Source organism: Nelusetta ayraudi, unplaced genomic scaffold (assembly GCF_046127955.1).
Source record: "Nelusetta ayraudi isolate G7.1 ecotype Tasmania unplaced genomic scaffold, CSIRO-AGI_Nayr_v1 ptg000169l, whole genome shotgun sequence".
NCBI lineage: Eukaryota > Metazoa > Chordata > Actinopteri > Tetraodontiformes > Monacanthidae > Nelusetta > Nelusetta ayraudi.
The window spans coordinates 978510-994572 of NW_027466219.1; the positions used below are offsets into that span (position 1 = coordinate 978510).

The 16063-nt window shown below is 47.0% G+C and overlaps 2 protein-coding genes across 2 annotated transcripts in view; one reads left to right on the forward strand and one right to left on the reverse strand.

Moving 5' to 3' along the window:
- Nucleotides 1-1540: 1540 nt before the first annotated feature.
- nr0b1 (nuclear receptor subfamily 0, group B, member 1) lies at nt 1541-3108 on the forward strand. Its single transcript, XM_076014566.1, has 2 exons — nt 1541-2606; nt 2864-3108. Exons 1-2 carry the CDS (start codon nt 1883-1885, stop codon nt 3103-3105), a joined length of 966 nt encoding a protein of 321 aa, XP_075870681.1. The 5' UTR covers nt 1541-1882; the 3' UTR covers nt 3106-3108.
- Nucleotides 3102-16063, reverse strand: part of il1rapl1a (interleukin 1 receptor accessory protein-like 1a) — a 151916-nt gene continuing 138954 nt past the window's right edge. Inside the window, exons 9-14 of the mRNA XM_076014565.1 lie at nt 14009-14155; nt 12340-12510; nt 9793-9837; nt 5727-9170; nt 4624-4743; nt 3102-3222 (exon numbers count right to left, since the gene is read on the reverse strand). Of these exons, the coding sequence (XP_075870680.1) occupies nt 8449-9170; nt 9793-9837; nt 12340-12510; nt 14009-14155 (1085 nt within the window). The 3' untranslated portion in view covers nt 3102-3222; nt 4624-4743; nt 5727-8448. The remainder of the gene's footprint in view (nt 3223-4623; nt 4744-5726; nt 9171-9792; nt 9838-12339; nt 12511-14008; nt 14156-16063) is intronic.

Below are 16063 nucleotides of genomic sequence, written 5' to 3' on the forward strand. Positions count from 1 at the left end.
CCTCTTACCGTTTCTTCAGTACTGTTTCGTTTTCTCGTATAACACCATCTGGGCTACCAATTCAGTGCGGCAAACTGAAGATTGAACATAATATCCCTGTACTTGCTGCATACGTGCTGGACTGTTCAGCAGCAGCCAGGTCCAAGTGCCACTTCCTGTTGCCGCCTTTGTTTTGTACAGCCCCTTCGAAAAGGCTTCCTGGTTTTGTCACAACTAAAAGTAATCCAAGTGGAATGCGGACACAGTCTGAAGACTGGTGACTGAGTTTGGCAGGGTGGATGAGCAAAGTTTTAAAGTAAACAGCAGCGACCGTAAGTAACCTTACACTGCTGCTGTTCACAGATAAACTGCTGAAAACATTTTAATGCCCTTGGATGCTTCTAGCGTCCAGTGTTCTGGTAAAACTCCTCAGGATTAACGTCTAATTCATCTGCTTTATCCCGAATCGCCTCCATCACTCTTTCACTCACTGTCCTCCACTCTTTCCTTCCGTCTCCCCCTCCACAGCCCACCCCTCACTCCCATCCTCCTTCAGTGACAGAAGCAAGGAGAGCATTGAGTCATGACATCATAATTCACCGGCTCCTGTTTTCACGGTTAAATCAATATCAGAGTGTCCAAATCAAGGTCGGAGGCTGGCCTTCGCAGCTCGCCTTGTTCTCCGTCTTTCTCATAGAAAATCATATAAATTGTCCCTAAAATAATTAAGCCTTCAGATCAGCGCTGGCCTATATTTTTTAGCCGGCTTCCTTCTGATAAACAGCACTGCCAGAGAGTCAAGGTAACACTGGGAATAGAAGTGCACTTCGATTCCTTGTCTGTCTCTGCCGCTCACTTCCTCTTCTTTAAAGGTGCCACACTTGAACCCATTTTCACATCCTTTCATCACAGACTGTGGTGGAGTCTGCCTCATGTTATTAATTATTCAAAAACTCAATGGATGTTCAGACAACACTATATTTAGCCCTCAGTCAACTGCTGTTTCTCTCCCAAATCAGTTTGCAGAGGGCTGCTGCATTGCAATTAGTGATTGTTATGTACGGATGTAATGGAAATGAGCTTATAGTAGGCTATTACATTGTAACGAGAAATTCCTTTGTGCAATCACGACTTCTTGAATAACCGTTGAGGGATTATTGAGTGATGTCCTCGTCTTGCATCCTGCTTGCATGTATACCTTGCAAGAGCAGGATTGGGGGTGTGGGTAGGTGGTGGTGGTGGTAGTGGGGGTTCAGGTGCTGCAGACCTCAGAAGAAGAAGTTGGGCTTCACACCCAGCAGACGAAGGAACTCTGTTCGACGGCTCCTTCTTCCAGGAATAAACTCATGAAGGCAACTTTGCGTTGAGATCTTTGCTTCACCCACCAGTAGAATAAGAACTTTTTTCAACAGGAAGCCCAGGAAGCAGGATCTCTGTGTGTAAGGGGCTCCACATTACGATTATGATCGTGTAGGAAACAGGGAATAAACACAGGCTGGCGGCTCCTGCAGAAACTTGATTGTCATCTGAAATAGTCTGAACATGCAAGTTTGAGAGAAAGAGCGAGCGAGACAGAGGGAGCGAGAGAGAGAGAGAGAGAGAGAGAGAGAGAGAGAGAGAGAGAGAGAGAGAGAGAGAGAGAGAGAGAGAGAGAGAGAGCGAGAGAAAGAGAGAAAGAGAGAGGGAGAGAGAGAGAGAGAGGAGGCGCCAGAGTCTGTGGAGGCGGACTGAATGCAAGCTGTGCTCGGACTGCGAGAGCGCACAGGAGCCCAATATAAACGTGCCGCCCTCCACTCGGGGGGCTACCAGGGACCACGAGCACAGCGGCGACGCCACCTCCCCCAGTGACCTCCGGCGCGTCACCGCGGCGTAGCACCGTCCCATGTAGAGCGGCCGGCGTGCCATGGCCACGCTGGAGGGCTGCCGCTGCCGGAGCGCCGGCAGCCGGAGCAACAACAGCATCCTCTACAGCATCCTGAAGAGTGACAGCCTGCCGCTCGCCGAGGAGCCCCAGGAACCGAACCCCCAGCAGCAGCAGCAACAGCAGCAGCAGCAGAGCCTGCAACAGCTGTTCCACAAGACCTCCGCCTCCTTCCCTACCTGCGCGACCACCACCTCCTCCTCCACAACCACCACCTCCTCCTCCGGCGGCACCCCCGCAGCCTCGCTGCTGGAGCTCCGGCAGCAGGCGTGCTCGTGCGGCTCGACGCGCCGCCGCGGCGTGCTCCGCTCCCCGCAGGTGACGTGCAAAGCCGCCTCGGCGGTGCTGGTGAAGACGCTGCGCTTCGTCAAGAACGTGCCCTGCTTCCGCGAGCTGCCGGACGACGACCAGCTGATGCTGATCCGCAGCGGCTGGGCGCCCCTGCTCGTGCTGGGTCTCGCGCAGGACCGCGTGGACTTCGAGACCACGGAGACGGTGGAGCCCAGCATGCTGCAGCGCATCCTCACCGGCGCGCCGGAGCGCCAGGGCGAGGCGCACGGCTGCCAGGGCCGCAGCCCGGGCCCGGCCGTCGGGGTGTCCGTCCTGGATATCGAGGCCATCAAAGCCTTCCTCAAGAAGTGCTGGAGCGTGGACATCAGCACCAAGGAGTATGCTTACCTGAAAGGCGCCGTGCTCTTCAACCCAGGTAGGACCCAACACCCAAATTTTGCCAAGACTTCATTGATTTTATTGAACGTCAGACGTTTGTTTTCGCTCACTAGTTTGTTCCTTCATGGCCACAAACTTCAAGTAGTTCATCCAAATGTGAATGATGTCAGTTTATGGGTTTGTGTGTTTATAGCTCAAAGGTCATATCAGTAGAGTCCGATTGGGATCCAACAAAGGTGTCATTCCACGTGGCATATAGGAACGGTTGATGAACTTGTCCTTCCTCTCCCCCAGATGTGGAGGGTCTGCGCTGCCTCCACTACATCCAGTCCCTGCGGCGGGAGGCGCACCAGGCTCTCAACGAGCACGTCCGGCTGATCCACCACAAGGACACCACGCGCTTCGCCAAGCTGCTCATCACCCTGTCCATGCTGAGGGCCATCAGCCCGCCGGTAGTCGCCCAGCTCTTCCTCAGACCCGTCATAGGCAGCGTCAACATCGAGGAAGTGCTCATGGAGATGTTCTACGGGAAGTAGGCCCAGAAGTAGGCTGCCAGGACGCTCGCTTGCAGAGGAAGGGCCCGCACGACGAGGAGGATGCTGTGGACTGAATTTGAACTGAACTGAACTGCTGTGTGCTGAGATCTTTGAGGACTAAAGCGGGAGAGAGAGTGTGTGCGTGTGTGTGTGTGTGTCTGTGTGTGTGTGTGTGTGAGAGAGAGAGAGAGAGAGAGTGTGGGAGGAGGAAATAAAATAGTACGTTGAGGTTAAATCTGTGTAATATAAGAAGGGGAACATAAAAAGTGGCTCCTGGGATTATTATTAATTTATTTGTTTTTATATAAACTATTTTTCTAGAAATAAAAAAAAGTTCTCCGGAATGAGTGTCGAGTCTTTGTGACTGTGTATGTGGCACAAGTCACACACTTTCCTCCGGCATCACCGACGTGTTGGACAGAAGATAACATGTCTTAGTAGGTTACGGCGATAAGTGCATTATGCCCCGGGTGTGAGTGACGCTTACGCTTGTTGACAGTGTACAGGCGTTATTGATAAAGGCTTATTACATAAATGAGATAAGGCCGGGAGAGCTGCGTGTCACAAGCCAGCTGTTCCCCGTTCGGCACAGAGAGTAGAGTGGAGACATTATTGGTTGGCGGTGCCAGGTCAGACCATGAGAATTCAACAGCATCCAACACTCACACACACACACACACACACACACACACACACACACACACACACACACACACACACACACACACACACACGGTTACCTATAATTCTTCTATAATCATTTTTAGGATGTTATATCTGCTGTTCAGATATTGTTATAATAACAATATTTATAATAATCATAATAATTATAACAACAACAACAACAACAACAACAACGATTTATTAAAATTAAAATAAATCAAAAGGTAACGCTCAGCTGGCCTCTGCTTACTTTTAAATGTAACCAAACTGTTCAGATAAACTTAATAAGCACCGCTACAAAAATCTGATATTAAGCTGACTTGGACACCACCCCGTGGTCAGATAAAGCACTGCAGGAAAAAAAAAATAAAATATATATATATAAAAAAAAAAATAGAACGAAAGAAGAAAGGAGACGAAACACACAACATATGCAATCACTTTGCCCTAAAAATAAACGCTCCTTCCTGTCGATCCCTCCCACACGTTCCTTCTCAACAGAGCCCATTTCCCCTCCAATTAAGTCTTTAATTGCTGCGGGTGTGAGAGTCTATTAATCCTGTGTCTGCTAATAAAACCCCAGATGTCTGGCAGGAGGCTGCCAACATGCAACAATCAGCGGCTCCACTTGTGGTTGACAACACGCTGCGAGCGCTCGCATGCATGCACGCCTCCAACCGTCTGCGTCTTTATTAAAAGCCACGTTATATTTTGGTGGTTGTGTCTGATGGATGTTTTCACTGATACACTCACATCTGTTTGATCCTGTGCGTTTGAGGCGTCTCAGACCATCTGTGGCCCTCACGGCATCTCTCTCTCTCTTTTTCATAATCCTTGTAGTATAAAATCTGTCACTTTGTTCCTCCTTTGGTCTGTAACAGTGTCCTCCCTCTTTGACCTCAGGGGAAGCGTCCTCTCTGTTCTCTCCTGGCACTGCAGCACTGTTCCAGAGAAGGCTTTCTGCTTCGGTTCCGTCTGTCACAAAAAGCCACTTGCAGGTATTTGAAATGCACAGGAGATGGCACTGTTTGGCAGCGTTCAATCACTGCCAGGCAAAAGTGAGGCATCAAATCAAACAAACTGTTTTCCCTCATCAGCACTTTGAAAAGTCTTTGTGTGGCGTTTCTGCTGGCGGGCAAAAAAAAAAAAAAAAAAAAAATATTGGCACATTCAGGCTATTATTTGGGGAAGGCTGCAGAGGGAGGTCAGCGTACCATAGCAAGACTCTGAGAAAGACTTGAGGAAATGGCAACACAATTCAGCTTTTCTTTTGTTGTTGTTTTATTGCGTCTTGGCCCATGTGTGTGCTGCCTTCCTTGTAGTTTGATGCAGCTTTGTGAGACAAAGGACAATGTTGTAAAATATAATGAAATAACCCCCCGTCAATCTCCAATAGCTAATGATTTCAGTTTGGCACCGCTGGGAAGCTTGTTTATTTCACTTTCCATTCACTGTACTGTTTCATTCTGGAGGTCATCTGTAGTGACCCTGGCTCTGTTGACGATGGGAACTGCCGTACCAGAGGACTGCAGGGACGTGGGACTATCAGTGGCTGCAGAATCTGTTTCAGTAGTGAGATGACCTTCAATGAGTCTGTCCTGTTCAACCTGTGATGGAAATGCAGGCAGCAAGCCGTGATTCCACCAAAAGCTACAATCAGCAGCACAGCGGTTCTCCACTTCTTCTCTGTAATTTGGTTAAGACAGCAGGTATACAAGCAGCAGGTGTTGCCAGTCAAGGGCCAAATACTACAATCCCCCCCAACTCAAAACAAAAGAAATCCACAATAGGAGAACGATTTGGTACACTTTCACTGAGACCTAAACCACTTCTTAACTGTGCAGCTATTTTCATTTGATGGCGAATACGGAGGGCACACTCAGAGAGGGAAATTAACAAAGTATCCCATAATACCAGTGTGATAACAGTGACACCAGAGATATGGCCAAACGTAATACCTTTTAATTCCAGACTTTTTTTCTTCATAAAACAGTTGACGGGTGTTCAGCGGTGACCTGCTTACAGACGAGGAACTGAACAAACACCTGCGCTTACGTGCTTCATTGGACCGAACACGAGGCGGAAGTTGATGTACGCACACTCGGTAAGTTCCGGTAACTTTGTTCATTCTCAGAGGACTCTTATGAAAAGTCTTCGAGAAGAACAAAAATGACAATTACAGAAATGCCAAAGCTGACCTTTAGTTCTGCATTTAAACGAGTGTAACCAACCTTATTTTCCACACGACCTCCCGATTAGCTGAAAGGATGACGCATGAAAGCTAACGTTACCTTACTTCCTAGTGTCATCCGGTCACGTGGGCCGTGATTTGGGATAAAAAAGTACGTAGTGTTGCCCAGCGTTCGTCACAGATCAATAAATGAATTAATTAAAAATATATTTTCAAAGTTTGAATGAATGTCAATAATATGTTGAATAAAAAAGAAAAGAAAACAAATGACAGGAATTTTATGTCACATGAAAATCATATACCTCATTCAACAATTTTAGTTAAAACATACAACCATAAAATTCTATTCTGTAAATTGGCTAAACTCAAACCCATCAGGAAAACATGGCGAGACAAAAAAAAAGGAATTTTTGGAATCTCATGCTGAATTCTGAAAGATACCGACTCAAAAATAATCAGCCGTGACAGCTAAAGCCTCATACTGGCATCTCGTGGACTGTGGTGTACAATTAAACGTTTAATTCTTCCAAAGAGCATTGTGGATTCAGTCACCATCTCATCTGCTGGCACAGTGTCAGCCGTGGGATCTAGTCGAGAAACAGTAAACTTCAGTTTGATATCCTGCAGTTATTGAGGAAAAAAATAATCAAAGCCGACAGATGGCGAGGAAAAGACTGTGTGCACACGCGCCCAAGTGCTTCCAGAGTCTCCTGTCCTGTTAGACTCCTGGAGAAGCGTCCGCCAGGAGTCGACAGATGAAGGCACATCTGTTTGGAGGCACGTTCGCTGCTCCAAACTCTCTCTCTCTCTCTCTTATGGTTCACACTAACAGAGACTGATGCCGTTTCTCCGAGTGTAGGCCTTGGATCTTGGAGGCGCGATCAGTGTGCTGTGGCAGATAGATGAACTGCCGCCAACAAATGGTCAGACACGAGAGTGAAACATCAAGAGGAAATAAATGTTTTTAATGTGCAGTGAGAAAGTAAGGGCAACTGATAATGATTGTGTTTCTATAAAGATAGACATTTCTTTCCGAGTGAAAATTGTGTTTATATATTTATATAAATATCTATATTATATATAGAATACATATCTATTTGCTATGCATACTCAAAAATCACACCTTCAATTTTTTTTGTGTTTTTAAAAAAGTCTCTCGAAACACAAATGTTTTGTTTCTTTCCTTAAACATGAACTATCCATATGAACCAAAGTAATTATCGGGATGGGAATAATATTATGTCTTCAAAAAACCAAAACACTGAAAAAAAGTCTCACTTTTGAATCGTTGTTTTTTTTTTCTCTTCCACGTGGGATTCAAAAGCCACCTTAATCTTAGATTCAACCAAGAGCCACGTTGTGTACGAAACCGGCATAACACTTACATAACACAAACCCCCTGCTCTCAATGGTCGATGGAACGCAAATAAGTATGACTTCTCAAGCAAACTCTTTTCTGTTATAAAAATAGAATTCTTTTCAAAATAATCTACAGATTTTTTTTTTTTTAAGGTGAGGCATTTCACTATCACTCTAGAACAGCAAGGCTGCTTGTTTCAATAGAAAATATGAAGCTTCAGAGAGGTCTTCCAGTCTATCGGTCTGTCTGATTGGGGAGGACGACCCTCCGGCTCCTCCTCGTGGGTCCCGCGGGACAAATTTTTGCCGGCTCCTCCTTCTTTTTGCATATTCTATGATTTTTAAAAGAGAGTGTCCTTTTAAATTAGATACACCTTTTGAATGGTAAACAAAAAGAAGTTTCCGCTCCTCAAAAGCTCCCGAAAATGTCCAGGCAATTCCAAAAAAAAGTGTTAAAAATGTTTCTCCTTACCTACACAGATTTTTAAAAAACAGAGAACAGTGCAGTTACATGACACACTGGCTCCTCAAACAAGCGCATGGAAAATAATTATAGAAAACAAACCGGGAGGAGAAAACAAAAATAAAATAAAACAAAATATACACCTCTGTATAACAAGTTAAAGCAAAGTTCTACAGTAGTGAAGGCAACAAACATGACCGGAAAAGAAACAAACAAAAAGAACGAAACAGGAAAACACTGATGCTACAAATAAATCGAAATATATGTACAAGACCCTGTTTTCCTTTTTGTTTGTATGTATGCACGCGCGTGGGTGTGGATGCGGGTGTGTGCACAATGATGCCATGATGCGATGGTTCTTCAACGTAGAGTTCTTGCGAGTTCCACAATTTCGCCACAAAGTGAAACAGTGTTTTTTATTTTATTGTTTTTCCCCGACACCCAAACCCCGTTCCACGCAGAACACATCCTCAGAGACAGAGGCACTGTCCACTCCATAAAGCAAACCTTGTCCTTTTAGACACTTCACTGGACCTCCTCCACCCTCCCACCTCGTTGGAACCAAATCGAACTGCAGCAGCCCCCCTCCTGCCTCTCGGGGCACTGCGACGACTTCCCGGATCCTGATTGAACTCACGTGCGGCCGACGCCGAGTCCGCTCGCCGCTTCACCAGATGACGCTGGAGATGCTGGTTTCTCTGGGCAGCAGGGGCAGCATGGCGTTGTTGGCGTGCGCCTCCTCCAGGCTGTGCTCTCGGCTCTTCCCCGGGGGCCTCTGGCCGTTGAGCAGCGTCAGCGGGATGTTGCAGTAGGTGTGCTGGTTCCCCAGGGAGGAGAGCGGTGGCAGGGTGCCCCCGGGCGGCAGGTCGTACTCGTAGCTGCGGTAGTAGTGTTTCTGCCGCATGGTGGTGTGGTAGGTGTTGTGGAAGGAGGAGCGCAGCTCGGGGTGGGCGGTGGCCATGGCGGTGGAGGTGGCGGCGGCCATGGAGATGGCGGAGACGGTCTGCAGCTCCCCGAAGGGGCCCTGCTCGCTGACGTCCAGCGCCGGCTCGTTGGTGAGCATGGTCTCGGTGCGGCGGAAGGGCATCTCGTACTGCAGCTGCTTCCAGAACTTGGAGTTGAGCTTGTTGCTCTTGGTGCCGCGCCACTTGATGACGGTGAGCGTCTTGATGGTGTGCTTGAGGGCCTCCACCTCCTGGTAGTTCATGATGCCGCGCAGCTCGGCGCACTCGATCAAGATGACTTTGATCTCGCCGGTCACGAGCATGTTGCGCAGCCGCGTCTCCAGCTCGAAGATGCTCCAGCCGCGCCGCACCACGTAGTTGGGCGTCATGACTATGATGAGCCGCTTGCTCTGGTCCACGCAGCGGGCCACGTCCTCGATGTAGGCTGCGAGGGGGGGGCACATGGAAGCACACGTGAGGAACGGGAGCAAAAACTTTTTTTTTTTTTTTTTTAAATCACGAGACAAGGCAGTAGTGTGTTTTTGAGCTCGTAATAATGACTTGAATGAGGACTGGGACACAATGAACATTTAGCAACAGACAGCAGACACCAGACAATGACAGGAAGCTAATTAAGCTGTTCGCCACTTGTTTTGGGTCACATTATGCTAAATTTTATTTGTAATTGATACAATTTACACTGTCAAACGACTGTATAACTATGTTGAAAAGCTTAGTGCTGCTTTGCTGGATAGTTGCTGTTTTTTTCTCTCTCTGCTCTTGCAAGGTGAATTCAGTGTGAGCAACTCGACAGTTTGGACGGCAGAGCCACAGGACAGAAGTTAAGAGCCGCATGAAATGGAAATGTCGGATAAAGCTTCACAATCTCTGGGATTAGGCCGACTCGCTGTCTATTGAACTGGGCCTGATGTTTCAGATCACACGGCCGCGCCGCTCCGAGCGACTCTTTCACAACTGGCTAGGGTGGGGGGAGGGGGGGGGGGGAGGGGAGGGCAGCAGGAAATGACAGCAGCTGAAACGAGAGGAGAAGACTGAGGGGCGAGTACCTCCGAAGAGTCGCGTGTCTTCCTGGTAATGCTCATTGGTGAGACCTAAACATAGACATTTTCACATTCAGGTCACAGGCAGTAACACAAAACAGACAGAGAAACATCCTCAACACAAAAGTCAGAAAAGTGAAATGTGGTCGCATCCATCCTCTCACGCTCCCTTTTTATTTACCCCCCCCACCGCCCATACCCCTCCAACTTCACATAGGATTAATCACACACCATGTTTCGCTGATTGGATATTCATCTACAATGATTTTGCTTGGCGCTGACGCTGCCGGCAATTTTCCTTTGATTAAAAGAGAGAGTCGACTCAGTCAGCAGGGCTCGGAGCCTCCGCAGATTTTCCCACTGATGTTTAATTCTGTCTGGACCGGCGAGGACGTGCCTGCGTTTTATCCGTTCCACACGAAGCCTACAGTGCAAACACACAACTTCGCTCGCTGCTAACTGGAGCACACTGCGCAGCGCTGGCACAGGGAGACTAGCCGAGCGGAGTTAGCATTCACGGGGACGCCTTCAGACGGAATTTGACTGGGGTTCATTAATACCGGGATAAGGACCAGGCAGCGTGGTGCATTTTGTCCAATAAACGTGCTCCTGGTTTCACCTCGCATGCAGCCCATGTCAATGGATGTGGCGCTTAAGTGCGAGTGGAGCCAGTGTCAATTGCTGTGATTATCTACACTAATCCAGGCAGATATGAGAGGCTAGCGTAGACAGCTTGGGACTAATATTTATAGTTCCCCCTTGCCTAATTTGTAGATCCATGATAATCATCCACTCATTACCCACGAGTGTGTACAGAAAAAAAAACACACACACACACACACACACAAGACAGGGACGGTGAAAAAACACAAAACAGACTACAGACAGCAAACATTTCAAACTGATTAACACACAGGTGACCAAAAGGCCAGCTTGTCTCAACCACTCAGAATTAAACCACAGATTGACAACGGCCACCAGGGGCTCAAATTTGTTATGGCAGTGTTTTCTTACAACACTTCTTGGCTCTGTGAACTTCCAAGAAATGATAAAACTTCACCTATGCCTCGCTGGCTTGCACAAGGTTTTGGGAAATGAGGCATTTGTAATGTCACAGAGGGTGCTGCATTGACAGCTCATCCAGGTTAGTGGGAAGACACCCAAGCGGGTGTTCACTCAGCCCACTGAGACCACCTCATGTTTTTTTAATAGGTGGGAAAAAAAACCCCCAAAAGCATCAGTTTTAGTAGGAAGATCATTTTGAGTGTATTTGTGGAGATTTATATTGCAATTCTGAGTCAATTAGTCATGCGAGGCAGCAACACGTAGTCCGTAATGGAAAATAACGATCTGGAAAAAGCTTGTTTATAAGTGGAAGTGGAAGAATTTTTATTTTTAATTAATTCATCAAACTAGCAGAGCGCTGATTGACCAGCATTCTTTGGTCCGGATTTCTGTATGAACTATACCTTTAACTCTGCGACTGTCTCACACTAGCACTACCCAAGGGTAGTGAAATTGACAACTGTGCAGCTTCACTCCATTTTTTCCTCTATTTTCTTTTCTTGCTCATTCAGGCTGTAAGCCAAATGCGCCCAACTGCCAAGATTGTAGCGCAAGTGGCATCAATTCCCAGTGACAAAGAACAGCCGTTCACATGAAAAAAATGAAAACAATGTATTGGCTCGACATCTCAAGGAGAACCGTTATACTCTTCAGTCGGCGGGATCTCACGGCCAGTTTCAGTGAAGTTCAGTCAGGATGTTCGTTTTAAACTCGGATATGACGAAAGCACACACATTCCTAGCTTCAGTACAAGAATAAATACTTAGATTTTTTTGCTTTTACTGCTTTCTACTCAAATAAAGTAGCAAACTTAAAAGTAGTTTCTGTGATTAGCCTCACAAAATATTAAAAATAAATAAACTAATAATAATCAAGATTAATATCAATAGTTATTCTTGGAACCAACAATTACTTGGAGCCAAACATTCTTCTTCTACTCATTAATGGATGCGGGCGTTTGCGTTAAGTCTACTTCTTCTACGTTAGTCTCCGTTCAGAACTAGCTTGTCGGAACTGGTTGATTGAGCAGAGGAGCTGCGCCATAATGACATCAACGGTTGCAATGATTCAAAACCAAGAAGTGACCAGAAATTCTCCTCAAATACATTAACAAAGTAATAAGGAGAAAAACAGGCCTCTTCCAGTATTGTGCTGCTGGGGTGTTGAATTTTAAGTTTCAAAAAAATTAAATTCCAAGTGACCAAGTGCACTTAGTCACCCGGCATCTCTGTTGTAACCTCAGCTCAGCAGATTGTCAGTGTTAGCATCCCAAACCCAAACCTCCAACATTCCATTCCCAAATCCTAAGGACACTACTTCCAGCGCTGCACTTCCTTAATACATTATATCTTCCTTAATTTAAATCTAATCTTAAATGAACCACTGTCCTGAAACAGTTCTGTGAAGACAGACGCACACACACACACACACACACACACACACACACACACACACAAACACACATGCACACACAGTACAGGTGCTTACTTCCAGTTGGAATCAGGTCTCTGTCTGGGATGAAGAGTTTGTAGCCGTAATGTTTCTCCAGGACATCGGGGAGGATCTCCAGCGCGAAGCGCTCCTCCTCCCTGGTCTCCTGACTCCACTGGTCAGGATCCACTTTGGTGTAGGACAGGTACGCGTCATAGTCTTTGTTTTCTAAAGAAAAAAAGAACCCAAAAGAAAACAAAAAGAATCATAAGAAATATGATCTTTAATTTCTACGTCAGAGAGATTTCGATGATTTCTTTTCTATTTGATCATCATTGTTTATATAAAGCCAGTTCTCATTGAAACCGACCAGGCAACGATTATTTTCTAAAATAATTGGCAAATAGTCACAGAAGAAGAAAGGTAGTGGGGACTAATGTCGGATTAAAATGCCTTTTGAAAAGGTTTCTATGGAGAAAACGAAGCCCTTTTCAAATTAAAAGTTTAATACGTATAAGGGCAAAAACCCATTTCGAAAGAGTACAACACTATATTGTGTGGGACCTCTCACTACTGCGCTGCTGTGGAAAGTCCCGCTCAATACTTTCGGCTATTATATATACATATCACATGAAGTGGGAATTGTAGGGATGTGCCAAAAGTCGAGATTCAGGAAAAACACCATCCTCCTCCTCCTCCTACTCCTCCTCCTACTCCTCCTCCAAATGATTTCCCAGAAGACAGTGGAGAACAAATAAAGAGACAGAAGACGGGGCGGGGGAAAAAAAAAAGGGAGAGCTGGTGACATGTTCAGTAAGTCCCAGTCATTACGCAGCGCGGAAACTGGAGTATGGGCTCGGAGGGAAAACGGGGTTTTTTCTCAAACTCTTTGAGGTGCGCTTGCAGCTTTGAGTCTCCCTGGAAAGGCCAGGGCTGAGCGAGCGAGGATCCAAAACATCAAACGGCTCGATCAAATTAGCAGCCAACCTCGCAAATTAACCAACTAGCAAACTTGGAGAATCAAGAACAGCTTGTATCCGCACTCCCCGACGGCATGACTTAATCATGTGGAAGTTTGAGTCAACAAAACCGCGTGTAATAGATAATTCATGCTACTGTAGAAACAATCCGGTGACTCAAAAATAAACTCTGCACGCCCGCAATTTTTGGAAAGGAGAGCGGGGGAGAGATTACAAAGGGAAAGAGGAGAGAAGTGAAGACGCTGCCACACGCAGAAGAAAGAAGTCGCCTTGTGTTCTGGCGGAGCCGAACGCTCCCTTCCTCGCTCGAGGACTGAGCTGGGAGCCTCGGCTGTCCCAGATGTTTCTATCCCGGCCTTTGTCGGAGGGAAGGCTGGCATCATTCTGTGGCATATTGAGACTGATCTCTTTTTAAATGGGCAACAAATTGCAAATGCGCGCTCTCCCCTGCAACAATGCAATCACGTGCACCTTTGCACCCGGAGCCGAGGGAGGGAGGCTCCGCCGCTTCTGAGATTAAACTGGGGAAGACATTTTTATTTACCGGAGACTCTGGTATGGAAAGAGAATCTGACAGAACCGAAAAAAAAAAAAAAAAAAAAAACCCACGCGCGCGCACACAGTCATCCTCCTGCGCTCGACATCGACTTTTCAGGAAGAAAAAGTGAGAACAGGAGGTTAAAGGGCGGCAGGCAGAAAAAGGCGGATCTGCCGCATGATGCTGTTTGTTTGCGCTCGTCTTTTACCTCCGTCCATGTCCTCGCTGCCAAAGTGCCGCCTATAGAAGAGCATCAGCTCGATTTTGTAGCACTTGTAGAGGGAGATGAGGAAGATGAGCAGCAGCAGGATCGCTCCCAGCCCTCCTGCCAGCTCCACTGTGTACATGAGCTCTGCTGAGGACAAAAACACACACAAGAGCAGAAATATATTTGAAAACCGTCGAGCTGCTTTGAAGAACACGCACAGAAAAAACTAAACAAAAAAAACAAGCGAGTGGCTTTTTTCCTCCGTCCGCGAGACTCCTCGTCTTCCCCCGTCAGACTCGCGGCACCGCCGGGCCCTCAGAGGACACTCGCTCACAGCGCCGGTGCTCTCTCGCGCCGAGCGGAGCGGAGCTGAGAGGCGCGGCTGCATCAATCTTCGCAGGCGAAGAGGCACAAGGCTCATAATGACTTTAGGAGAAACGAGAGTACACAGCGTAGGAAGACACCAGGAAAAATGAAGATGACGAGTAATTGGATTCGTCTCCTCCGGAGTGGCGGGGCCGCGACACGGATCTGCACTTTGTCTTCCGGGCCGGGATGGAGTCACGTCGCCGCTCCGGACAAGGACGGAGGCACTTTCTCCCGAACAAGAGGTTTCAGTTTTTACGCACACATCCCCGTATACCTCCCTCACACCATCCCTCTCTTTCTGTCTCTGCAGAGCTCCTTCACTCCCCCCTCCCCTCCCCCCTCACTTCATCTTCCACTGATCTCCTCTTCATCCTGCCAGAGATCTGGCTCGGCAGAGGGATGAGCTGTGTTGTGTCTGAAAGGAGTGTTTACCTGGTTGGCTCAGCCTGGAAAGAAGAGTGTTACACCGCCGCGACGGTGGGCTACAAACACAGCCGCCGTGATCCCAACACAATAAAGACAAGGGGTGATATTGTAAAATCTTGAAGAATATGCTTCATTTAAGGCTGCAGTGACATTAAGTAGACATTAAATGTCCCTAAGCAAAGATTCTTATCTTCTATCTTTGACCAAACGTGTTGACTTAAAACATTTGATGCCGTGCTCCTCCAAACAGGCTGAGTTTGAGGGTTGAATTAGCCTCACAGCGTCGCTCTAATGTGTTTACGCTGAATATTGAGGCGATGACAAATTCTAGCTCAGCTAAGCAGTGAGAGAAATGCGTTTGTTTTGCAGTTTTACGAAACGAGACAAGTGTGTTCCAGCAAGAAGCCCCTGATGGTTCCCTTCCATTAGATGGCCTTTGACTTGTGGCTTGTTAAGTAGCACCACTCAGCACAATATCTTCGAGGTGTGACACAAACTCAGCGCCGGAGCTCCCTCTGCAAATTAGCGGTTTTAAGTAATTAAAGGAAATATTCATATTTTATTGGCCGTTTCGTTCCCCTCCGGATTTCCAAGACTGACTTTTTCGCGAGAAACGAAGACGCTCCCTGAGTAACGTGGACGACGGCGCTCAACTTGAAGCCTCTCCGAACGCGGCTTTTTGAAAACGCTGCCTTTGACAGGGAGCGTTAAATGAAGTCCACAAAGACCACTCAAACAGAACTGGGTCAACACAGTTGCAGAGAAAGCGATTATAGCGGGGGAAAACAGACAGATAACGACGCAAAATGTAATTGTACGCTCGAATTGTTGGCCTGTTGGGAAAACGGCGGGGACCAATTTGCTGCTTAAACAGCCATCAAATGAGGGCGGCGACGGGCGGAACATGAAAAGAGACTCAAAGTGGTCACGTGAGGACGGCGGCGTGGGAAACGCACAGACGCACCATCGCATGTACAAACACAAAACGAAACAGTGAGCAGCTCAGACAAAGACTATTAACACAGGCAACAATGGAGGAAAAGAAAGGACAGGGAGAGTAAAACTGTGTGGATGAGAGGTCTGTGGGAGTGGAAGAGAATAAGGACATAACCTCTAGTTTCTCTAAACTATTCAGTATGGAATAACAGACAGGGCTACTGCAGTTAAATCATGAGCTGACATGCCTGATTATCACCGCATTGGGGATGGAATCCTGGAATTGGTCATTAAAAATACAATTATCTATTGTTACATATGGTC

Excerpts from the sequence above, each read along its gene's own strand:
- nr0b1 (XM_076014566.1), top strand. The coding sequence starts at position 1,883 with ATGGCCACGCTGGAGGGCTGCCGCTGCCGGAGCGCCGGCAGCCGGAGC. Across the intron at positions 2,607-2,863 it reads CGCCGTGCTCTTCAACCCAG|ATGTGGAGGGTCTGCGCTGC; the intron begins GTAGGACCCAAC and ends CCTCTCCCCCAG.